This window comes from Leucopleurus acutus (assembly GCF_964270905.1).
Source record: "Leucopleurus acutus genome assembly, chromosome: 16".
In the NCBI taxonomy this organism is placed as follows: domain Eukaryota; kingdom Metazoa; phylum Chordata; class Mammalia; order Artiodactyla; family Delphinidae; genus Leucopleurus; species Leucopleurus acutus.
The window spans coordinates 13,563,880-13,588,890 of record NC_139158.1 but is presented as its reverse complement, the minus strand read 5'-3'; the positions used below and the strand labels follow the sequence as shown (position 1 = coordinate 13,588,890).

At 44.8% G+C, this 25,011-nt stretch overlaps 1 protein-coding gene across 1 annotated transcript in view; it reads right to left on the bottom strand.

The window, feature by feature from the left end:
• GALNT17 (polypeptide N-acetylgalactosaminyltransferase 17) overlaps positions 1 to 25,011 on the bottom strand; it is a gene marked incomplete at both ends in the record, with an annotated part of 446,557 nt that overhangs the window by 18,479 nt on the left and 403,067 nt on the right. The window contains 2 exons of the mRNA XM_082857505.1: positions 7,467 to 7,604; positions 10,040 to 10,225. Coding sequence (XP_082713631.1) covers positions 7,467 to 7,604; positions 10,040 to 10,225 — 324 coding nt within the window. The remainder of the gene's footprint in view (positions 1 to 7,466; positions 7,605 to 10,039; positions 10,226 to 25,011) is intronic.

The following is a 25,011-nucleotide window of genomic DNA, read 5'->3' as shown; positions in this document are numbered from 1 at the left end:
GAACTTACCTAATTTGGATCTCCAGGCCCACTGTGATTCTATATTGGTGTCCATCCCACCCACCACCTGAAATCTCAACCAGTGGGAAAATGGCAACATTGTTGGTCTACCCCATACATCTGAGCCTCTTCCAGATTATATTCTCCATGGAAACCAAACTAACCAGGGATAAATCAAGAAGAGAGGCACGGGGCAATCTACTTTTGCGCACCCAAGTTGTGTCTGGGTTCAGACAACTGGGCAGACTTTTAATAACTTTTTAAAAAAGATTTAAAAAGTAACACCATCTCATTGAGATGCTTTGGAAAATACAGAGGAAAGTAACAATGGTTCACAATCCTCTTACTCAGTTTTTTCCCCAAGTTTGGACAATTTCATTTTGTTCCGTTTTGGCTGTAATGAGCCACAAAGGATAAAGCTTTGTTCACGTTTCAGGTTTCCTTAAGAATAGACTCCTAGAACTGAGCCTACGCTATCAACGGGTGTGGGGACCTTAACGTTCTTAAAACATGCTGCCCAACTGCTTTCTGGGAGCTTTGGGCTAACTGATATTCCCATCCAGAAGGTATGTAAATACTTAACCAGTCCTGAGTTTCACCATTTAAAAGTATTGTGTTGATCAAAGTGTACAAACTTCTAGTTATAAGATGAGTAAGTTCTGGGCATCTATGTACAGCATGGTCATTATAACTGACAATATTGACAGCAACATACTTGACAGTTGCTAAGTGAGCAGATCTTAAATGTTCTCACCACAAAAAAGAAATGGTAATTATGTGGCATGTTAGCTAATGCTATGGTGGTCATGATTTTGCAATACATAAGTGCATCAAATCAACAAGTTGTACAGCTTAAACTTATACAATGTTATATGTCAATTATATCTCAAAGCTGGACAGAGAGAAAGAAAAAGAACATCAGCTTGGGGAAAAAAATCAATGGGGGAGCGTTGTTTTTTTTTTTTTTTTGGAAGCTACAAGTTTCAAGCCAGAGGAAAAGCAGCTTCTGATATCTATAACCCCTTTTCTCTTGGAAACCAATTCCTTATATTAAATCCCATGTTTGAAATACCTAGGATAGATTCTCTTTTTCTTTCTTTCTTTCTTTCTCTTTTCTTTCCTTCTTTCTTCTTTCTTTCTTTTCTTTCTTCCTTCCTTCCTTCCTTTCTTTCTCCCCTCCTTCCTTCCTTCCCTGTAGCATTCTTTTTATTTATTTATTTATTTATTTATTTATTTATTTATTTATTTATTTGCGGTACGCGGGCCTCTCACTGTTGTGGCCTCTCCCGTCGCGGAGCACAGGCTCCGGACGTGCAGGCTCAGCGGCCATGGCTCACGGGCCCAGCTGCTCCGCGGCATGTGGGATCCTCCCGGACCGGGGCACGAACCTGCGTCCCCTGCATCAGCAGGCGGACTCCCAACCACTGCGCCACCAGGGAAGCCCTGTAGCATTCTTTTTAAACCCAAGGTTCCAAAAGTCCATAAAGAGGGATGTAGAGAGAAGTGATGATTCAGACCTATTAAACAACATTCCCAAAGTTGGTCCAAAGAGAGCTATCTTTAAAGAATTGCAAAGCTAGCTTAGGAGACCAGCACTATGACTTTGGTTCTTTTATGGATGCTTTAAGGAAATGCTTGTTGCCAGTGCTTTCGATGGTGCAAAGATTAATTACATGGAAAAGCCCAGACAACTTCTGAGTCAAAAAGTAATTCAGAAGAGTTAGATTTTTGAAAGTGATGAAATTTTAGAAATACCTTTACCAATGTATTTTGGTTTTATTTTTCTTTTTATGTATACATAAGAGCAATATGGTAAAAATGTCTACTGAAGTCTAACAAAGCAGTTAAACTAAGTGTAAAATAAAACTTAGAGGTGATAAAAATTAATAAAAAATATTACTGTTTGAGAGCAGACAAAAGATATCCTGTTTTTATAAATTTATACTGAATAGTAAATTGGAATGCTTCATGTTTAGCAATTATTCCCTTTTTGAGAATTACCTATGTACTTTCCCATTGGGATCTCAAGTGGTTTCATGATAGATTTGTAAGAGCTCTTTACATATTAAGGATATTAATGTTTTTGTGGCCTATGTGTTCCATATAACGATTTCAGAAAGCCAGGCTTTTAAATTGTGTTTCTAATGTTTATGCAAGCACATCTCTCATTCAGTAACTTAATAAATATTTATTGAGGGCCTGGTACTGTGCTAAGTGGAACGAGCACAAAGATAAAAAAAAAAAGAGTCCCTGCTCTGAAGCATGGTCTGAAGAGAGAGACAGACACAGGAAGAGCTAGTACAATGACTGAATTATGCCAGGGCAGCAAGGAGCCTGCCTTCACTCCGTCTGAGGGCTTCAGAGACTAAGGGGAGATGACGCCTGAGCTAAATGTTGAAGAGGATTAAGTGGAAGAGATGCTGGCAATGTTGTTTTCCACCCAGGGGACGGCTACATGGATTTTTGCTTTGTATTATTATGTTGCACATGTTTCGTTTATGCATATTGTATGTGTGTCATATTTCATATAAATAATGCTAAAAGAAAAAAAAAAGACAAGCAAAAGTGAACTAGGGAGCAAAGGCTTTTCAGTATGAGCCTAGCACAGAATTTTGAACAGAAGAGTTGGTGGCTAATGTTTCTGTACACACTGAAGTGCTTTTGCATTGGAAAGGCAATATCTTACACATGTAAGAGTCAGGACATAAAGTATTTGCATATGTTTAAAAAATTTTTTCTTTTTATTGAAGTATAGTTAATTTACAATGTTGTGTTAGTTTCTGGTGTACAGCAAAGTGATTCAGTTATATGTGTGTGTGTATCTTCTCTCTATATATTTATATATATATTCTTTTTCATATTCTTTCCCTTTATAGTTTATTACAAGATACTGAATATAGTTCTCTGTGTTATACAGTAGGACCTTGTTGTTTACTCTATATGTAGTAGTTAGTATCTGCAAATCCCCAACTCCTACTTTATCCCTCCCTGCATATCTTTCTTTAAAAATTAATTTAAGACATTCCAGCTAATAGAGCAGAATAAAAATGTACAACTCAAGGAAGAAAGACTTATTATCTAAGTGGGTGTAGGCCCCAACACTGCTTGTAGGGTGAGGCAGAAACACCAGGGGCTGACACCTGCTCAGAGGTGTCTGTCTCCCTTTGCCTCTGTGCTGGGGTCTGGTGTGGCAAAAAGAACTAGTAGCAGCGAGCATTAAAATACAATTGTCTGAATAATGGTAAATTCTGTCACGGAACTGCATTTGACTAAAAAGTTATTCTTCAAGGAGGTATAAAGTGCAAATAAAGTATAATAATGTTTGAGTTTTAACATTCCACATAATGTTAACAAAAGACTGAAATTTAACATCAACCGATGAAGAGGTCGGTAAAGGTTCTTGTATTACATGCCACTTGACCCTTCATTTTGGAGGCTCAGAGATTCATTTAAAAAATAAATTAGAGGTTACCAAAATGTAATTATAAGAACAGGGCATGTACAGTGCACATGATGAGAAAGGTTTTTAAAAGCCCCCAGACAAGCTAGCTAAAAAATGAAGAAAGAGCATGGAACGTTAAAACCAGAAGCCCTCACTGGCCTGGGGAAAAGCTCCCAAACAGAATCGTACATGAAGAACAAAGGCTGGAAAGTACTCATATAGTGTGATATTCACTCTGCCTTCCTATTTTTCCCACTGCTCTGGGGTCTGGGTGTGGTGAACACTGGCCTGGGGAAAAACTCCCAAACAGAATCGTACATGAAGAACAAAGGCTGGAAAGTACTCATATAGTGTGATATTCACTCTGCCTTCCTATTTTTCCCACTGCTCTGGGGTCTGGGTGTGGTGAAAAGAACCCACAGGAGTGTTAAAAACAGAGTTGTCTAAATAATGCTAGATTTTGTTACCAAAGCAATTTGATTCAGTTTGGGTTTTTCCATTTAATACTAGAGTCCACCTGAAATATATTTCAGTATATGGTGAGCTCAGCAAGCAGAGAAGGAGTAAGAGAAACCAATGCCCTAACATGTTAACATCGATCATAGCTGGGAATTGAGATTTTTTAAAAAATAATTAATTTATTTATTTTTGGCTGCCTTGGGTCTTCGTTGCTGTGCGCAGACTTCCCATTGCGGTGGCTTCTCTTGTTGCGGAGCATGGGCTCTAGGCGCGCAGGCTTCAGTAGTCGTGGCACACGGGCTCAGCAGTTGTGGTTCGTGGGCTCTAGAGTGCAGGGTCAATAGTTGTGGCGCACAGGCTTAGTTGCTCCGTGGCATGTGGGATCTTCCAACACCAGGGCTCGAACCCGTGTCCCCTTCATTGGCAGGCGGATTCTTAACCACTGTGCCACGGGGGAAGTCCCGGGAATTGGGATTTGACGTAAGTTTTATCTTTTTATTTTCTATGTAACGTATGTATTGAATTTATTACTTTAAAGATAGGAAAATTTGCAAAAACAAAAGGTTTCCCCCTTCCAAAAATCAGATTATGATCTCTATGTTATCTCCAAGGCCACTCCACCCTCCAGCTCCACAGCTGTCATTTACACTGTGCTTCATGTGAAGGGCAGGCCCTGGAGTTGTGCAGTCCACAGCCTGGGGAACTGTGCCCTGGACTTCTGGCATTTTCTCATTTTTATTCTTTCTCTTTGCAAAGGTATTTTTCTTCATTTATAAAATCATCACATAAACATTAGTGACACTTGGGAAAACATGATAAACAGTTCCACATAAGAACTGTCTGTCCCGCTACGTAGAAGTTTCACCTCCCAATACTATTCTCTTGCTTACTTCCGATCTAAAATGGTAGCTAATCTACTTTTATAATCCTGACTTTTTCCTCTTAAGTCTTATATTATCAATATTTTTCTCACATCATTAAACTTTTGTATACACCTTTTGAACTGGCTGCAAACTACTGCAAACTATTAATATAGTATATTTAACTAACCTTCAAGTTAAATTCAAATTTTTGATCAAGGAAAAAATAAATCCCCGAGGTGAACAATTTTACTCGCAAATCTTTGTCCTCATTTCAGATTATTTGCTTGGGATAAGAGTGGAGAGGAAAGTATGGCTATCATTAAGCCTTTTAATACAGGTGGTTCAAACCATTTTTTAAAAAGCTTGTTTCAATTTGCACTCTCACCAGAGGACCTGTGCTTTTTCATATTACTAAGATCTCGCTGGCAAAGTACCAACATATAGTCCAAAATTGAAACTTTGTTCATTTGGTAGAAGGAAAAAAGCTACCTCAGTGTATTTTAAATTTTAATTTCTTTGATTATGAAATAAATATAAAAATTTCATCCACTTGTATGTTCTCTTGTACTTTGTCTATTTTTCTTTGGGGATGTTTTATTTTCTTATTTAAATCAAAATTTTTATTTAAATCAGTTCACAGAATTCATTATACATTAATGGTATTATCCACTCATCTATAGTATTTATGACATACAGATTTCCACCTTGGAATATTATTTCTCCATTCAGTTGATATATAGATTATTTTAATATTTATGAGCTCATATCAAATATCGTTTTTCTCTGCATTTTCTTCCATAGCTTTCACTCTTAGAGAGCCCGTCCCCAGAGTTCAGATTCATATCTATTTCCGGATGGTTCGATCATGGCTTCTTTTCTTTCATTTAATGCTATAGTCCTTCTGAAATATACTTGGGGATATGATATGCTGTAAAAATCTAAGTTGTTCTCTTTTCCAAAGAGTAGGGCAATTTACCCAATTGTCTTACAAATAATCCATTTACTGCCCACTATTTTTCGATGCCTCCTTTATAGTTGATCTTCGAAAACCAAAAACAAAGAGAAACATGTGGACCTATTAGTAAGTAGTAGGACGTACCAGGTACTGGTCTGAGAACTCTATATATGGCGGCTTGTTTCATCTTCCCAACAACCCCACACAGTAGGTACTTTCACTTCCCCATTTTACAGATGAGGGGACAGAAGCTGAAAGGAGCCACTCGGACTTGAATCCAGCAGGCTGGCTCCAGAATCTTCACGAGTCCTTAACCACTACACTCACTGCCCCTGCAAGAAGCAAGCACCCCATCCAGACTCCAGCCCCACAGGGACACTTCGCCTGCACCTTGATGATTTAACCTGGGGCCGATTTACTCCCTACAAAAGGCTTCTCGCATAAAATAGAAAACTTCACAGTTGTAGAAAAAGGAAATGCTCTAAGTCCATGACAGTCTTCCTAGCTTCAGCGTGATTGTCACGGGGAGCTCCAGGGAGCCCTGGGAAGAAATCCAAATGCCAGAGGTAGTGGGCTATCTCTGGTGGGTCCAGAGCACCGGGCTCCCTGAGCCCTGACCAGAATCTGTGCCACCGATTCCTCATCCAAACACACAGGGATGTAACAGGGCAGATGCCCAAGTGCTTATACACACGCATGTTCTCAGCAGTGCTGCTTATAATATTTTTTTAAAAAAAGGAAACAACAGAAATGTCTATGTTTTCAAGCAAAACACGGCATACACAAAAGGTACCATTTTATACAGCCATTAATAATGTTGCAGAAAAAGGCTTAACACAGGAAAATATTCTCTATTATTAGTAACATTTCAAATTATTAGGCATTGTGGACAGTCTGGTTTTAGTTTCAAATATCTATATACATCTATACCCATATCTATATCCATAGAGAGGTGTATATAAAAAGTATATGTATGTATATAAAAACTATATTTTTAGTAAAAAGAAATACACACACACATAATAAAGGAGACCATACATCCAAATGTACTTTATCTTTGGAATTAGAATGCTTACGTCTAATCCTGGCTTCATGACTTACAAGCTGTGAGACCTTAGATAACATATTTCATGTCTCTAACTCTCAGCGTTCCCATCAATAAAATGGAAATAACACTACTGCCTAGTAAAGTGAGGGGGACTGAACACATATGTGAAAAGCACTTAGAACAGTACCGGCACATTGTAAGTGTTCATTGCTATTATTGCTATTTTCAAACTTTTCTAAAATGCAGGTTTATGGCATTTGTACTAAGAGAGAAGTCAATCTGTTTCAATATTCAGAAAGGTGACATCATAGAAAATCTGAGAAGAGCAGCCGTACCCTTTCTTTGGCAGTTAAGTGGCTCTGGCCCACGGCACTGGGCAGTAGACAGACAGGTCCAGTCCCCGCCTCTCTTTACACCCAACTTCCTGCTCAATGTCCCAGGTACAGGTCCCAGGGGACCTCAGAATGTCCTAAACAGAGCTCATGGTCCACTCCACACTCCACACTGCCCACGCCCCCACTGATTACAGGTATCCCCCCACCAGCCGGTGAGAGCCTTGCTGTCAAAGCCTGCACCTCCAAAAACTAATCATTGAATGAATGAATGAGCGAAAGACTCTGTTCCCTGTTTTCCCCCAGCAAAGCAATCCACAGCCCACCGCACAGCCACCCAAGCCGAGAGCATGCGTGGTCTTAATTACCTCCCCGTAGGCAATGGTGTTATTGTATCTTCTCATTTCTGGGTAGACGTGGTCCAGGTACCACTGGAAATTCTTACACTTTAAACTTTTCCTTAAGGCTTTTCTCTCGGAGACATCGCCTATGTCAATTCCTGGATTCTGAAAGTAAGCAAAGGGCATTAGTGACCAGGGGGCGCTGGCCAGAGTGGAGGACAGGCAGCGTCACCTTTGGGGAAACCGTCAGAGAGAAATCTGAAGCCCCTACACTTGATCATCTAGCCCCGAGCTAGACAATACTGTCCCCCGAGCACAGCACGCAACCCCCAAAGTCAGCCGACCTTACCATCATGAAAGGGATCCCGCGACACACTGATATTGACAACCTAGGCCCCATCTCCATCTCTGCCATTTCTTCAGTGACTCTCAGGACCCAATTATTAGAGGAATTATTTGATTAAGACGAGAAAATAAACATCTATAACCTCCTCCCATCTTTCTTTTCCGCACACGTGTTATTTCCCCCCTTTGCTGGCTCTTTGCGAAGTTCATTATATGCAGATGTGAAAATAATTTTCCACTGCAAAGCTTGTAATGATGCTCTAATGAATAATTCACTCTGCTTTTACAGAAGTGAACCTGTAATGTGCTGCTGTGTGCTGACAGGGGAAAATAAAGTAGCTGAAATACGATTCCAGAGTCAGCCACAGGATGGCTGTGACCCAGTGCAGACAGGATACGCTCTCCTCCACGGCGGACAGCCAAGCATCATCTTGGAGCAGGAGAAATGTTTAAATGATTTCATTAAGATTTCTTCTTCAGCAGCTAAACAGTGATTTTTTTTTTAAAGAAAAGTCCCTTTAAATGTCAAACATTCATATCCAAAGGCAAACCTGGGCAGTGATATTTAACTCTTTGTTTTAATATCCTTAGCGTAATTAATGAGGATGGTCATTTATGAAAAGCCTGGTAGGGAACACTGGCATTAGGGACCAAGGTGGTTTGTAATGATGGAGAAGCACTGAAATAGGGTTGGCAGCCCTCACTTCTTCGGACCCCAAGTCACACGCCCATCCTAGATCACAACTCTCATCTACAAACAAGAGAAATGACAACGTCTGTTCCACTGACGTCACAGGGCTGTGGGCAGAGTTGAGTGAAGATGCCAGTTCACATCCTTGCCCTGCCATGTGCTGGGTGCAGGACCTTAAGCAAGTCAATTTAACTTGCCAGAGCTGCACTTTACTCATCTGTAAAATGGCCATCACAGTGGGTTCATATCAAGCTAGCGTTTATTGAGCACTTACTATTTGTTATGCTCTGTTTTAAGCCGCATTTTTATCCTTCCAGGAGCCCTATGAGACCAGGGTTAACAATCCCTGGTTTACAGATGAGAACACCAGGGCAGGCAGTTCCTCTGTCATGAGGTTGTTATGAGGGCTAAATGAAATACTGCAAATAAGAAACTTAGCGAGTACCTGGGAGAGTGTAAGGAGCTCAACAAAGGTTGCCTAATTTTATATAATAATGTGGAAAATCATTTCTAGTTTAACAGCTATAAAGTGCTGCATGGCCATAAGGGGGTTTTCAGTGCTTTAGAACATGATTTCAATAATTGTAACAACAATGATATAAAAATGCTTCACTTTCATCCTCTTTATCCACAAACCTGCACATATTCAGCTGCATCTCTGCTGTCCTGGGCTCCAGCCTCCTGAAACGCAGGGGCTGCCACTTCTCAGTGGGAACAATGCCACAGCTCGGACACCTACAGGTGCTCTGGCTGAACAGATAAACCCAACTGTGGCTGAGGGTATAGGTCACCCCGCTGTGCTCTGGAGGACAGAAATGCTTGCCAACATTCCATATCCTGTGCTTTAAGTACATCACATGTACTTAGTTTTAGTACTTTAGTACTTAGAGTAAGTACTTCTGATTTAGTTCTCACAATCAACCTAGGAAGGAGGACCTGCTATTTCCCCCATTTTATAGCTGAGGAACCTAAGATACAGAGATGATAAGTAGATTTGTTCAGGATGTCATAACCGTAAATGGCAGGGCTGGGATCCCAACCAAGCCAGAGCACAACCGCCATGCAATACTCCTGTGGGGCTGTAGCAACGTGGGGATTTTCCGAGATTATATTCTGGGTAGAATATGGACGAGAACCGAAGAGCCATGTAAACAAGGATCCAGCATCCAGCAGGGACATACGTCACGGGGCAGCTGGAGCTCCACGGGAGGGCACACTGTGAGAGCAGACGGCAGGGTCCGGTGCCAGAAACGTTGGGCAAGGATCTTCTGGACACGGTGTACATTCAGAAGCAGGGTTTCAAGATTAATATGAGACCAGAATTAACACAGTGAGACCCCGCTAATCTCTGTAAATGGATCTAGAGATTTCCATGGTGCCGATCCCCATGTAAAGCAGGGGTTCTAAAACCTGGAGGTCTGTAAGCCACCTCAGAGTACACTTATAATTTTGCAAGGGTGAGCATCTTTCTGGGGAGGAACCATTGGCTTAGTAAAGGGATCAGTGACCCATCAAACATAATGTCCGTGTTCTAGGGTGATGGGGAAGGGCTATTTGGTCCTACCTCCAGTGGCAGATTCCACGCTATGTACACATGAGACTTGTAATCGTCCATCCAGACCTCGGCAACCCGGAGAGCGTTCCTCTTGGTGTAGAAGCCGATGTTGCTGTTGTATGGCTTCTTCTTCCGCTCGATGTGGGCCACCCGTGAGCAAGGCAGGACCTCCATGCTGCCCCCGCACAGCCACACCTGGGGAGGGGGGCAAGGACTTCATCAGCCTGACAGAGAAATTCCCAGAGGCCACTGCTCCCTCCCCCAGGCCCGAAAGTAATGGTTCAGGAGACAGCCTGAGTGAGAAATGTGTTTTCACATATAAAGCCACCGAGCTTTCGGGGTTGGTTTGTTACTGCAGCATAACCTAACCTCACCTGACTAAAACTGGTAGAAAAGATGGTTTTGGGGAGCTTTTTATAGATACAGCAGCTCAGGATATTAAAATGCAGCTCTTCCTAAGAAACGCCAATATATGTGATGTGCTCCTGGTGACGCATGGGTTTTCTTAAGTTCTCAGTGGTGCACAATTGTCACCTGTGAAGGTTTTATTTCCCATCTGGCTGAAGCTGGGCCCTACGGAGCTATAATGGCAAATTCAAACTAAAAAAACAGAATATCTTTATTCATATCAGCACAAAGTGTACAACGGTTTAATTCTCCATTTACTAATATGCTGTGTTTTGGAGTCCTAAGAGCACAGACGCCGGGCCTTCTGGAAGCATCCACCCCAATGCCATCATGTGCAGGTTGCACTTGTTGCTAGAATATTTAAGTGGAAGGCTGAAATGTTAATTGCCTCTAAGGGATGCAAAAGCCCAAGGAAGTGACAACTTGCCATCCTCTTGCAGGAGCACGGCAGGCTTCCAGGCTCAAAAGGCCCTGTTCCCAGAGGAGAACAGGACCACCCAACTTCTCTCAGTCCCAAGAAGGACAATCAAAGCATTTCTGATGGTCAAGAAGGACTGATTTGTGAAAATGAATTCCTGGTACTGGTGAGGAGAAGAGGAAGAAGACACAGAGAGGTTTCAGGGACCCATGAGACAGTCCTGTACACTCTCTGTAAATGAGAGTGTGCCGGTGAGCTAACTCAGGTCAGCACGGACCACATATGCTCATCCCAACCTAGCTTACTTCAAGCCTTTCTACCTTCAGTTTCCCAAACTCCCTCCTCGAGGATACTGGGACCCTCTCGAGTGTTTGCCCACCTCCCCTGGGCCTTTATTGATTGAATGTAGTGGCAAATTTGTGTGTGTGTGTGTGTGTGTGTGTGTGTGTGTGTGATCTTCTGTTTCTATTTCCCAACTCTGGCTGCACCACAAGGAAATAATACAGATGGAAAATTCTCCTCATAACCAAGAATCTTCACCTTGCCTGTTTCTTCAAGGAGGAGAATGTGAGCTATGAGATTGGTAGACTGCAGGTGATCCAGACTAGTTTGATTTGTGACCTGACAACTAGATGCCCCCATGAACTGGGGCAGACTCAGCTGTTGGCAGTGGAAGGAAGCCAAGTCAGGGAAGCAAAATATGGCAAAAGGCCTATGGGGGAATAGAGGCAAGAGACCTTACAGGGTAAAAGAAGGTGGCTGAATTTCCAGGAGTGGGCAACATACAAACCCACAGAGTTCCATGGGTACGCGGCCCTAGACAGTTTCAGGATTCTGAGAATGAACAGAAAGACATCTCATGTTCACAGATTAGAAGATTTAATACTGTTATGTTAGCAATACTTCCCAAATTGATTTAAAATTCAACACAATTCTTATCAAAACCCCAATGGCTTCTTTGCAGAAATTAACTGATCCTAAATTTCATATAGAAATACAAGGGGCCCAAAATAACCTTGAAGAGAACAAATCTGGAGGACTTCAACTTCTGGGGCAACATGCAAAACAATGAATTTGGACCACTACCTCACAACATATACAAAAATTAACTCAAAACAGATCAAAAACCTAAATGTAAGAGCCAAAACTATAGAACACTTAGAAGAAAACGCAAGAGTCAAGTTCATGATCTAGGATTAGGCAAAGGTTCATCAACTGATAAACAAAATATGATATATCCATACGATATTATTTAGCAATAAAAACAAAACACAGACACACGCTACAGCCCGAATGAACCCTGACAACTTACGTAAGTGAAAGAGGCCGGTCACAAAGGACTGTATGTTATTTGATTCCATTTATATGAAATGTCCAGTAAAAGAAAATCCATAGAGACAGAAAGTAAGTTGATGGTTGCCTAAGGCTGAGGGTGGGGTCAGAGGAACAGAGTGACTGCTAGCGGGTATGGGTTTCTTTTTAGGGTGATGAAAATGTTCTCATATCGATAGTGGTGAATACTGCACAACTCCTGGATATACTAAAAACCATTGAGTTGCACACATTAAATGGGCAAGCGATAGTAGTATGTGACTATCTCAACAAAGCTGTGACAAAAATAGATAAATAAATAAATACACAGAGAGATGGGGAAAAGAAGATTTAAGGGATGGATTCCAGTTTGGGGAGGCTCCGGAGGACTGGAAAAAGCAAAGCAGAGCTTGGTGAGGATCTCAGATGGTTGACTTCTTTCACTTAGCATCATGTTTTCAAGCTTTACCCATGTTGTAACAAATATCATTATTGCATTCCTTTTTATAGTAGAATACGATTCCAGTGTATGGGTGTCCTACATTTTGCTTATACATGTGTCAGTTGATGGACACTTGGGTTGTTTCCATTTTGGCTATTGCAAATAACCCTGCTATGAACATTCATATGCAAGTTTTTATCTGGATATACGTTATCATTTCCTTTGGGTACACACCCTAGGAGTGGAATTGCTGGGTCATAGGGTAACTCTATGTTTAACCTTTGATGAATTGCTAGACTTCTCCAAAGCAGCTGCACCATTTTACATTCCCACCAGCAGTGTCATGAGGGTTCTAAATTCTCCCCATCCCCGCTAACCCTTGTTCTTGTCCATCTTTTTGATTATATCCATCCTAGTGGGTGTGAAGTAGTATCGCATTATGGTTTTAACTTGCATTTCCCTCATGGCTAATGATGTTGAGTATCTTTTCATGCGCTTACTGGTCATTTGTCTGTCTTTGGAGGAATGTCTATTCAGATCCCCTGCCCACTTTTTAAATGGGTTGTTTGTCTTTTTATCATGAGCTGAGGCCTTAGGGTGAAAATGAAGTTGCCTTCCAGTGTCATTTCTCTTTCTCTTGCCTCAGTCTTCATCATCTTTTTGGATGTCAGTGTGCAAGACTTTTCAAATCATTCCTTATGGGCGGTCTGTCCCCCGGGCTCTGTATAGAGCTGGCGTGGAGAGGGCTGTGAGGTGCAGAGGAATGAACCGCAGCAGAGGCCAATATTCTTGTTCAACGTCCTCCAAAGACCAGCTGTATGACATTAAACAAGTCACTTTCTCCCTCTCCCCTGAGGTGCCCCAGGCTCTCCATCCCAGTGTCTCAGCCAAACCTAGCAAGGCAGCCCTGCACCCCACAGGCTACCTGGAAGTCCTACTCTGATGTCTTTCACGATGCTGCTTTTCACAAGTTATGTTTGGCTTTTCTCCACGTGAGAATGAGGAATCTCAGGACTCCAATGGGAGAATTGCAGACAGTTGACAGGTCAGCCAGCCAGAAAGTGGCAGGCTTCTCTGTGAAGGCCTCCAGTCTGTTTTTAGCAAGCTTTCTTCCCAACTCAAAGGGACAGATACCTGAAGTAACAGGAGATTTCACTGACATCTCTCAGGAGAGAAGAAAACATATGTTTCTCTAGATTTTGTCATGTAGATTTGAAATATAGGAGAGAAAAAAGTTTACCCCTAAAAAAAGTGGGGGAGGGGAGTCAAAGGACACAGAGGTAAATAAACCAATGTGGTTCCTGTGACCACATCCTGGTATTCTGGATCACAAAGTGTTCTAGGGCCACACAGGCCCCTGCAGCCCCTATAATCCATCCCTGCACAGAAAGGGAGCCCCCGACCTTCACCTCTAGGGTCCTTACTTGCATGTGCTCCTTTCAAGGCCTGAGCTAGTATCTGACCCCAGAGAACCTGGAAGCCCTGTCCTGGGGACCCCTCCCATCCTCTCTCTTAGGGAGGGAAGCCCTGATGCTCTGGAGCTGGTCTCTCAATGTTGCCTCCCCAGAGACAGGAATTCTTCCTGGTATCAGATGTGAAGTCACTTTGGAAACCACTTAAACCCATTTACAATGTTAAAAGCAACACTGAAGGAATGCTTAGTGCAGAAATTATGTAAATAACCCCATTTGGTAATCTAAGGGCAGGCAAATTTTAGCCAGATTGCTGGCTAAGAGAGTATTTTATTTGTTACTTCCGTCCTCCCAATCCGTTTCGGGACTCCCTGGTAACCCGCTTCCCAGAGGCGAGGACTCACACCAGCCCCTCAGTGCTCCCCTCTGCCATCCTGGGGACAGTGCGCTGGCGTTTCCCAGTCTACGTGCGCAGTTTCTCCACTACACTGGATGGGCACATAATGGCTTTCCTCCTCAAGTCCTTTTCCAAAAATTCAATTTCAAACCTTTCCTTTATTTATTACTATCTCTCAGTAATAGGATTTACCAATATGGACCTCAAAACATACCTCAATTTAAACACCACAGCGGCGAGAACCCCTAAATACCTGGATCCTACTGCCAGTCGATGCAAGTCATTTCTCTTGCATTTTCTCTATTCTATTTCCAAGATTTTGGATCATCTTTGCTATCATTACTCTGAACTCTTTTTCAGGTAGACTGACTATTTCCTCTTCATTTGTTAGGTCTGGTGGGTTTTTACCTTGCTCCTTCACCTGCTGTGTGTTTCTCTGTCTTCTCATTTTGCTTATCTTACTGTGTTTGGGGTCTCCTCTTTGCAAGCTGCAGGTTTGTAGTTCCCGTTGTTTTTGGTGTCTGTCCCCAGTGGCTAAAGTTGGTTCAGTGGGTTGTGTAGGCTTCCTGGTGGAGGGGACTAGTGCCTGTGTTCTGGTGGATGAGGCTGGATCTTGTCTTTCTGGTGGGCAGGTCCATGTCCGGTGGTGTGCTTTGGGGTGTCTGAGGCCTTATTATGATTTTAGGCAGCCTCTCTACTAATGGGTGGGGTTGTGTTCCTGTCTTGCTAGTTGTTTGGCATAGGGTGTCCAGCACTGTAGCTTGCTGGTCGTTGAGTGGAGCTGGGTCTTGGTGTTGAGATGGAGATCTCTGGGAGATTTTCGCCGTTTCATATTACGTGGAGCTGGGAGGTCTCTTGTGGACCAGTGTCCTGAACTCGGCTTTCCCACCTCAGAGGCACAGCCCTGACTCCTGGCTGGAGCACCAAGAGCCTTTCATCCACACGGCTTTTGGGAGGTCTGAGGTCTTCTGCCAGCGTTCAGTAGGTGTTCTGTAGGAGTTGTTCCACGTGTAAATGTATTTCTGATGTATCTGTGGGGAGGAAGGTGATCTCCGCATCTTACTCTTCCGCCATCTTCCTCAACCCCCCCATTTCTTAAAACTGCTATATGTTCACAGGTGCCGCAAGGACATCTTCATAAAGACGTACACAAACGTTGACCACATAGATTTCTTTGAGGCGCAGCCAGCCCTCCTCCATTCTCTGCTTCCCGCGGGATTCCGCCTCCCCCCAGGTCACTTCTCTTAATGCAAGATGAGGAATTAAAACGAAGCTTGGCAAAGTCCACGTGATTCAGGGGAGAAAAGAAACGCATACTGAGAGCAGCTTGATTGATGGAGCATGAAAAGGGTGTTGGGAGGGCTTTTTCTCCTTTTCTTTTGATGTTAGCTGCTGCTGCTTATGCATGTAAAAGAATAATAAGGGGAGGGGGTGGGAACAAATCAATCAGGTTTATGCTCACTGATTTAAAGTTTTCGCCAGCCTTACTATCCAGCCTGCTAGTATGATATGGTCAGAGAGGGCTGGGCTTCTATGTTAGAAGAATAGCTCAAAGCAGCCTTAATCAGGGCTTTTGGGTCAGCTTGGCCCCGTCTTCCCCCCCCCACCCCGCCCACCTCTCTTTCCCTATCCTTAGACAGGCCCACGTTGGCTTTCACTGGCTGCTGTCTCTGCCCCGCCATCTCTGCCCTGTTTACAGACTCCTTCCTTTGGACTATCCCTTCTTGAAAAAGCAGCTCCGACTAAGGAGATATCAAGCATTTTACCCATCTTTGCATCCCCAACACCCAGCCTGATGCCTTTCACTTCGCTTAGTCATTCAATTCAATGCTGCATACGTGTTCACTAAGACCAGAGCTCAGAGCTAAATGTTGCCAGGGATGCAAAGATAACTGAGACATGATTCTTACTCATAGCCTTTGTTCTTTCCTCAGAGTTTAAAACTGGAATTCCAGGAAAGTGTTGAGGACCACTCTAGAACCTTGGGGTGGAAGCAGCCAGAAGGGGGGGCGGTGATAACACTGCATTCATCTCCCCACGTATGCAACCATGCTCTACTCTCAGTCTGCATTTTGCCTAGGATTAAAGAGGAGATGGTAGGGCGCCATTGTGGATGAACGATCTCAACCACAGAGGAAAGTGAATTCGATTCAGTTTTTTTTTTTTAGTTTTTGTTGAAGTATAGCTGATTTACAATGTTGTGTTAGTTTCTGGTATACAGCAAAATGTATATATATGTGTATATGTATGTATATATTCTTTTTCGTATTATTTCCATTATGGTTTTTTACAGGATATTGAATATAGTTCCCTGTGCTATAGAGTATGTCCTTGTTTATCTATTTTATACAGAGTAGTTTGTATCTGCTAATCCCATACTCCTAATTGATCCCTCCCCCACCCCCTTTCCCATTTGCTTAACGTAAGTTTGTTTTCTAGGTTTGTGAGTCTGTTTCTGTTTTGAAAATAAGTTCATTTGTATCATATTTCAGATTTCACATATAAGTGACATCACATGGTATTTGTCTTTCTCTGTCTGACTTACTTCACTTAGTATGATACTCTCTAGGTCCATCCATGTTGCTGCAAATGGCATGATTTTATTCTTTTTTATTATGGCCAAGTAGTATTCTATTGTAGATGTATACCACATCTTCTTTAATATAGATTCAATTCTGTCTTTAACCCCAAAGGGCCAGAGCTCTGAGATTGTGTACAGTGATCTGGAAGGAGACTGGAATGGCCGCATGCTTCAAAGAGTATCCCGCCGCCACGGTTCAAAAGGCCCTCGAAGGTTGTGATCGCTTCCTCTAGCGCCCGAGTTCCCTCACTGAAACTGACTTGGTCAGGGTTAACTAAAAGACCTTGACAATTACCTCTCCCAGAAATCTGCAGAAGGGGACTGTGGCTTCGGGGTTGCCTGCAGTTTTGGACTAGAACTAATGAGAGGCCAGGACGGATGAGCCCTCCGTAGTGCCACCAGATGAAACAGCCCATCTACCCACTGGCCATCGGCTAATAAGGACCTCCCATGCCATTCCTTAGGACACAGTCTGCCTGAGACATGCCTTGGGGAGAACCCGGCTGCTTAGCTAACTCTTCTTTCTTCCCCAGTGGGGGCCAGAGGGAGCCCCACTCTCCCTTGTCACTGGGGATAGAAACGTGAGAATCCCTCACTCAAGTTCCAAAGCTTGGATCCCAAGGGTGAACCGCCAAAGTCTGCATCAGTGGACATGTCCAAGTCCGGACAGAGTTTGAGAAGCACCACACAACAAGCCATCCATCCCGGTGCCCCAGACCAGGATCTGAGGCCAAGACAGAGCCAAGGGCAGTGGGGAGAGCTGGTAAGGGGAGGGCGGGGCCCCCTTCTGCAGACGGGAGGAAGTGGGCATCGAGGACCCTGAGAGTCACTACGGGAACTGCGGGGCCCGCTGGCTCCAGGCTTCCCACAAGCTAGTATTGTGACTGCTGTGGACTGTGATATCACGAAAGGGCAGGGCTGGCTTTGAAGTGCTAGGCTCACGTCCAGCTCGGCCACATGGCAGCTGCAATATGCTCATCTCTGGGCTTTGGTTTCCTCAACCATGAAGGGCAGGTGATAACAGCACCCTATTTGACGGATGTGCTGAGGAGGAGATGAGGTGACGTACGTAAAACTTGTCATCACCATGGTGGCTCATAGTAAATGCTGGGAAAACCCAAGTTAGCGATTACTTGCTGACCACGAGAGTGGCTGCAAATGAGCTGTGTCCTGAGCAGTGACAGCAGGAGGGCCTCTGGCTGGTGCCCACAGGAAGGACATCACCAAACACACTGGCCTTGGTGGTGATGGGGTCACCAGGAGGCATCGTCCAGGTGCAGGAAGGTTTCCATTCCCTTTCCACTCCCTCCTCCTGCAGCTGAGATGAGGGGTGTAACCAGTTTCCCTCCCCTGTGAGCTGGTTCGCACAGGAGGCCACCCTGATGGATGAACACACGCTCAGCTTCCCAGGATCCGTAAAGAAAAAAGAGCGGGAAGAATAACTGGAAGGTAAATGTAGACGGAAGCGAGTCCACCTCCCGGCCCCCTCGAAAGACATTAAGACAAGGAGAGCTTTCAAGGCTGGGGGCTCCTCAGAACCCTTCCAATAATTCCATACAAGCCTTTTCTTTTTGCATCAACTGCTGAGAACGTCAACTAATGTTTTAAATGCTGGACTAGTAACTGGACTGATAATAAGCTGTGATTCCGGAAAGGGACAGGATGGAGCATCAGGGTCCAGGGACTCGGGGGCAAAGTGGATGACCCAGTCGTTACTGATGGTCAGCAAGGACTGGGCAGGGGTGACCTTAGGGGCCAGGATGCTGCCACCATAGGCGGGTCTGGAGCCCAGAAATTCCAGGCCATCATGCCATTCAGTGCTCTTGGAGATGCTGCGTGGTTTAAAGCAAGGGAAAGACAAACACAGATCCCGGTTCACTTGCGTCTGGGCACAAAAAGAAACTCAGAACCATCAGACGACCCTCCTACGTCAATCTGCGCCTGCGGCTGGTGGCTGGGGGCCTGGTGAGTTACGATGTTCGTAGATTTCACCGCCTCTTCAAGATTCTTGGCGTAAACCTTAGGGCTTTGATCAAGAAAGGATCCTCATGGTGGGAGTGGACATGCATATGCTGAGAAGTGACAAATCTCAGTCTCTTTTATTGAATTCCAGCTTCTATTTTGGTGCCCAGGTGGACCAGAGGATCATGTGATGCTCTCCTTGGGCCCATAACCGTCCCTGACGAAACAAACCTAGACACGGCGCTGCTCATGGGAAAGATGGGGCCAACCTCTGCCAGCGTCAGCACCGGTTCCTGCAGACTCTATGGCAAAGGCTGCAGCCTGGGCACCACAGCCTCCTGGGCACCCGCAAGTCTGGCTTCCCCACGGGAGGTGTGGCCTTAAGACTCATTCTCACCATGTACGGGAGCCTAGGGGAGGCGTGTCCCCCAGGGCTGATGTGGTTGAAAAGCCAGCATGCTGTCTCCATCCTCTCTCTCCCACTGCACAGGGACCTTGGAAGTCACCTATTAAAGCCGGAGGAGCCACATGTGGAAGGAGCCGAGGTCCCCAAATGACCACAAGGAAGGCTACCTGCCAACCGTGAACATCCACAATTGGTTTTTACTAAAATCTCAGCGAAGCCCCTGAGGTTTGGAGGTTTGCTTGTTCCAGTGGCCAGAATAACCAGCCCCAGAGATGCCCCATCTCCTGTTTTGACTTGAAAGTGTGTAGAATTTTTTTTTTTTTGGCGGTACGCGGGCCTCTCACTGTTGTGGCCTCTCCCGTTGCGGAGCACAGGCTCCGGACGCGCAGGCTCAGCGGCCATGGCTCACGGGCCCAGCCGCTCCGCGGCATGTGGGATCCTCCCAGACAGGGGCACGAACCCGCGTCCCCTGCATCGGCAGGCGGACTCTCAACCACTGCGCTACCAGGGAAGCCCCCTAATAACCTCATTTTAATTTAATTACTTTTTTTTTTTATTTTTCTTTTGTGATATGCGGGTCTCTCACTGTTGCGGCCTCTCCCGTTGCGGAGCACAGGCTCCGGACGCGCAGGCTCAGCGGCCATGGCTCACGGGCCCAGCCGCTCCGCGGCATGTGGGATCTTCCCGGACCGGGGCACGAACCCGCGTCCCCTGCATCGGCAGGCGGACTCTCCACCACTGCGCCACCAGGGAAGCCCAGTGTGTAGAATTTTTAAACATCTACAGGAATCCCAGGCTTTGAATGGATTCGATGACCTGAAGCAAGTGGCCTCCCAGAGCTTCCTTCCAACCCAGTAATTTTATTTCCATTTCTCTCCCAGAAAACAATGCATTCCTCCGCGTCTGTGCAGGCTGACTATTGCATCTGAATCCTGATGACGGCAGTGATGCGCTCTCATCCTATTCTGGCCACTGCCCTGCGTGGGGCCAGTTTCATGTTTGGGAAATGGCTGGAATGGCAGCCAGCAGCAGAGATGATAAAGGGAAATAGTCTTTTGGATTTTTAAACAGTTCTCCCTCTTGCTCTCAACGCTGTGTCCGGCAGATCTTCCAGGCCTGGGGTCTATCTGAACAATTCTAACATGTCATCTCCTACCTGCTGACTTCTGCTGCTGTAAGTAGCCAGGGGCCTGGCTCCTACAGAGACTGTGAGGCCGAACACCTGAGCTCACTACCCATTCACAGAAAGCGCGGTCCAAAAAAAGCCAGCCTGACCAAAATAAGTCTGCCCGCTCTCTGGCTCAGAGAAAACACAGGAATGACACTGTATTATCTTGAATGTACCCTTTTTTCCCTTTTGTGAAAATCCTGGGGTCTGTGGGGTTGGGTTTCGATAGTTCTTAGAATGCCATTGAATGGCACTGATTTTGAAACCTTAAAGAACCAGCAGCTTGGGGTTACTTCAAAGGCTGCCTCAAGGCCTTTGTCCTGGAGAATTTCAAACACAATCCAGCCTGTGATTGAAGTTCATCCTGTCTGACATCCTTAACAGATGCTGTTTGCTCCTGCCTTTTCTTGCCACCCCTGGGTCCTAGGAGGAATGCTCAGGGGACAGGAAGAAATCATGACTGTTATGGGCTGAATTGCATTCCCCCACCTCCACCCTCCGACCCCCTGGCAAATTTATATGTTGAAGCCCTAGCTCCCAGGACCTCAGAACGTGACTGCATTTGGAGATAGAGCCTTAAATGAGAGAATTTAAGGTAACTGAGGTCATTAGGGTGGGGCCCTAATCCAATAGGACTGGTGTCTCTATAAGAAGAGGAGATTAGGACACAGACATGCACACACAGAGAGAAGAGCATATGAGGCCACAGACAGAATCTGGCCATCTACAAGCCAAGGAGAGAGGCGTCAGAAGAAATCAACTCTGCCGACACCTTGATCTCGAACTTCTAGCCTCCAGAAGTGTGAGAAAATGAATTCTTGTTGTTGAAGCCACCCAGGCTTGTGGTGCTTTGGTGTGGCAGCCCTAGCAAACTAACACAACATCCTTCCTACATTTTCCCTGGATTTCATCACAGGGCACTGCCCTGGAGGAACCCGGAGAGAACAGGGCCAATAGAAGGGTGTCGAGAATGCAGAAGAGGTTCTGTAAAGGAAAACTTGCCTTCAAAAGATTCATCTTGAAGTAGTTAGTTGCCTATGAAATTGTAGCCCCTTTTGTTATTAGCTTAGAGACCCGCTTTGGGAAAACATTTCAAGTCCCCTCTCAGAAACAGAGGAGATTTGGTTAAAGTGCTTCCCATATGGAGGGAAGGTAGTTTCTGGCCCGCAGACAGGAAGGAGCTTCTTCCACAAAATGAGATGCTACATTCCACGGGAAGGAGTGGGGTAGTCAGGCGGGATGCTGCCCTCCCGGGATCATGGAAGAGGCATCAGCAGACAGCCCCGTACTCCTGGTGACAGGTCAGCCCATCTGGGATAGTTGGTGTTGGAAACGCTGGGAGCAGATCCTCTAACACAGCTGAACACAGCTGCGCTGGAACCTCTAGGACAAACACCCTGCCGAGCTTTGGAAGCAGGTCTTACTGCCTTTCTATGACCATTGCTTCCCATGCCAGCCACAGAATAGCTCCTAGCTCACAAGCAAGAACATCACTATCTTTTTGTTTTGTTTTGTTTTGCAGTACGCGGGCCTCTCACTGTTGTGGCCTCTCCCGTTGCGGAGCACAGGCTCTGGACGCACAGGCCCAGCGGCCATGGCTCACGGGCCCAGCCGCTCCGCGGCATGTGGGATCTTCCCGGACCGGGGCACGAACCCGTATCCCCTGCATCGGCAGGTGGACTCTCAACCACTGCGCCACCAGAGAAGTCCAACATCACTATCTTTAACAACAATGGTACCTAAGACCTACTCAGCCACTCTGCAAAGTACTTGATATTCATGATTTTATTTCATTTTCACAACCAACCTGTGAGGCAGGTCCTTCCCCAAGTTACAGAGGAGGAAACTGAGGCTCGGGGCGTTAAGGAGCATGCCCCAGACACATGCTTAATAAGGCCCCAAAGTAAACTGGGGTCTGTTTGAGCCCCGTACTCTTTCCCACCTTACACACTTCCAGCAGTGTGAGAAGACCTTGTCTCTCTGTGCTCCGGCCTCTCAGCAGAGCCACCTCCCAATTCCGAGGGCTGGGTTACTGGGATACAGATGATCTAAGTCAGAGGTTTCCAAATAACAGACCTCTGACTTGAGCTGACCGCAGCCCCGTCACCTGGGGAGCCTGTGAAACACACACGCACCTAGGTCCTAGTCCCTGAGGTGCTGACTTAGTGGATCTTGGGATGGGCCTGAGCATCCACATTTTACAAGCTTAGGGTATCTACTTGTTTGGAACCAGGGAAAGATCCGGAAAGATCTGTGCCCTGGACACTTGTGCAGTCTGGAGAAGCCTATGGGTCCCTTCTCAGAATAAAAACGCATCCCATATCATGGAAGCAACCTAAATGTCCGTCGCCAGGCGAATGGATAAAGATGTGGCACATATATACACAATGGAATATTACTCAGCCATAAAGAGGAACGAAATTGGGTCATTTGTGGAGACAAGAATGGACCTAGAGACTCATACAGAGTGAAGTAAGTCAGAAAGACAAAAACAAATATCGTATGTTAACGCATATATGTGGAATCTAGAAAAACGGTACAGATGAACCGGTTTGCAAGGCAGAAATAGAGACACAGATGCAGAGAACAAACGTATGGATACCAAGGGGGGTGGGATGAATTGGGAGATTAGGATTGACTTATATACACTAATATGTATAAAATAGATAATGAATGAGAACCTGCTGTATAGCACAGGGAACTCCACTTCGCTGTACAGTAGAAACTAAGACAACACTGTAAAACAACTACGCCCCAATTAAAAAAAAACGCATCAAATAAAACAAAATGCGTAGAATTACTCTGGAAACCAATTATATTGAAATATAGTCATCAAGTTTTGTTTGTTTGGTTGGGTTTTTTTTTTGCTGCACAGCTTGTGGGATCTCAGCTCCCTGACCAGGCATCAAACCCAGACCCCTGGCAGGGGGAAGCACGGAGTCCTAACCACTGGACCACCAGGGGTGTCCAGATCAAGTATTAAAAATCATGATATAGTGATACATGTACTTCTTTAAGACATTAAATAAGATCAAGTGTGGATTTAACAACTGCTATAAATTTAAACTCCTCTTACAGACAGGAGGAGACCTAAGTATTTCACGATGTCTATAAGAAGTAGGATGTGATATATGCTTGTCTGTGATTCCTCTTGGAGTCAAAAGCACAGTATGGCTAATGGTACAGACACCTATGGCCTCCATTCATAATGGAAATAATTGCTAATGGTACAGAGATCTATGGCCTCCATTCATAACTGAAATAATTGCTAATGTCGGTTAGAGATGAGTGAACATAAAACATGCATATTACATTCCGGACCAAGTTTACAGAGTCGTCGATTTTATCAGACTCCTTGGAGATGCATGGACTCCAGGCTAAACTCCCTTGTTTTGGGGTTATTATCAGCGATCATCTAAAAAATTTAGAATATGGATTTCAAGAGATTTTTTTCATCTCTCCCCCAATAGGTTTTACAAGAGGTAAATCAAGACAAAGAGGTATGTGATTTTCTTTGGCAATGAGAAGGCTGCATGGATATTTTGATCTTTTCTTCCAGGCAAAAGGGACTACATTAAATGACTGATTTAGAAATTAACGACTGCTAGTGGAATAGCAACCACAAGAAATAACATTCATGCAAATCTCACAAGGGAAAATGTTGCATGATTTATCTTTTGGTCAGCATTCCGGCATTCTAAGATGAAAGTTATTTTTTTCTCCACCCTTGCTTTGTTTTGTACTTATCCTAATTTTCTAAATAACACGGTTCCCAGATTGCGAGAAATGATTATCCCTTATTCAGAGCAAACGGTGCCAGAGATCTATTCATGAAAAGAATAGATTCTTCCCGTAATCAACCACCCTTTCCTTTGCCTTGTCGGAGTACATCCTCCTCTTATGAGATTACCTGAAGTTTCAACTGGATAAAGCCATAACAGAGAGCCCCATGTAGCAGCTAGGAGCAATGCTTTATGGGCACCAGAAAGTTTGCTGTGCTCAGCTCTGCACTAGATCCCAGGATAACAGGACTTTGTGCACGCTCGCAAAGCATTTAATAGCTCAGAGCATTTCTTGCTTTGCCACTTTCAGTTGTGTGCTGTGGTTTAGGTGGGTTTCAGTGTTTCCCAGGCTGCTCACAATTGTTCATCTCCGTGGCAGAGGTAACAAGGAGTTCCACTTCGCCTGCTGGAGTGGGCTGAGCTGTCCCCGCGGGCCTCCTTGTGCAATTCCTCTGCAGCAGAGCCTCTGGTGGTAGGATGCAAACACCAACCTGGAGAGGATGAAGACAGCAGCACCTCCAGGACACTGGGGGGAGAAAGCAGAGCCTGTCTCCCAGGTGTGCACCCTGGAGATGAGAGTGGGATCCACCTAGACACGGCTTCATCCTTGAAAGGGTCTCATAAAATCGCCCAGTGCCACTCAAATCTCAGATCTTTTTTTCTCTTGACTCCTTTCAAAGCAATGTTCTTCCCT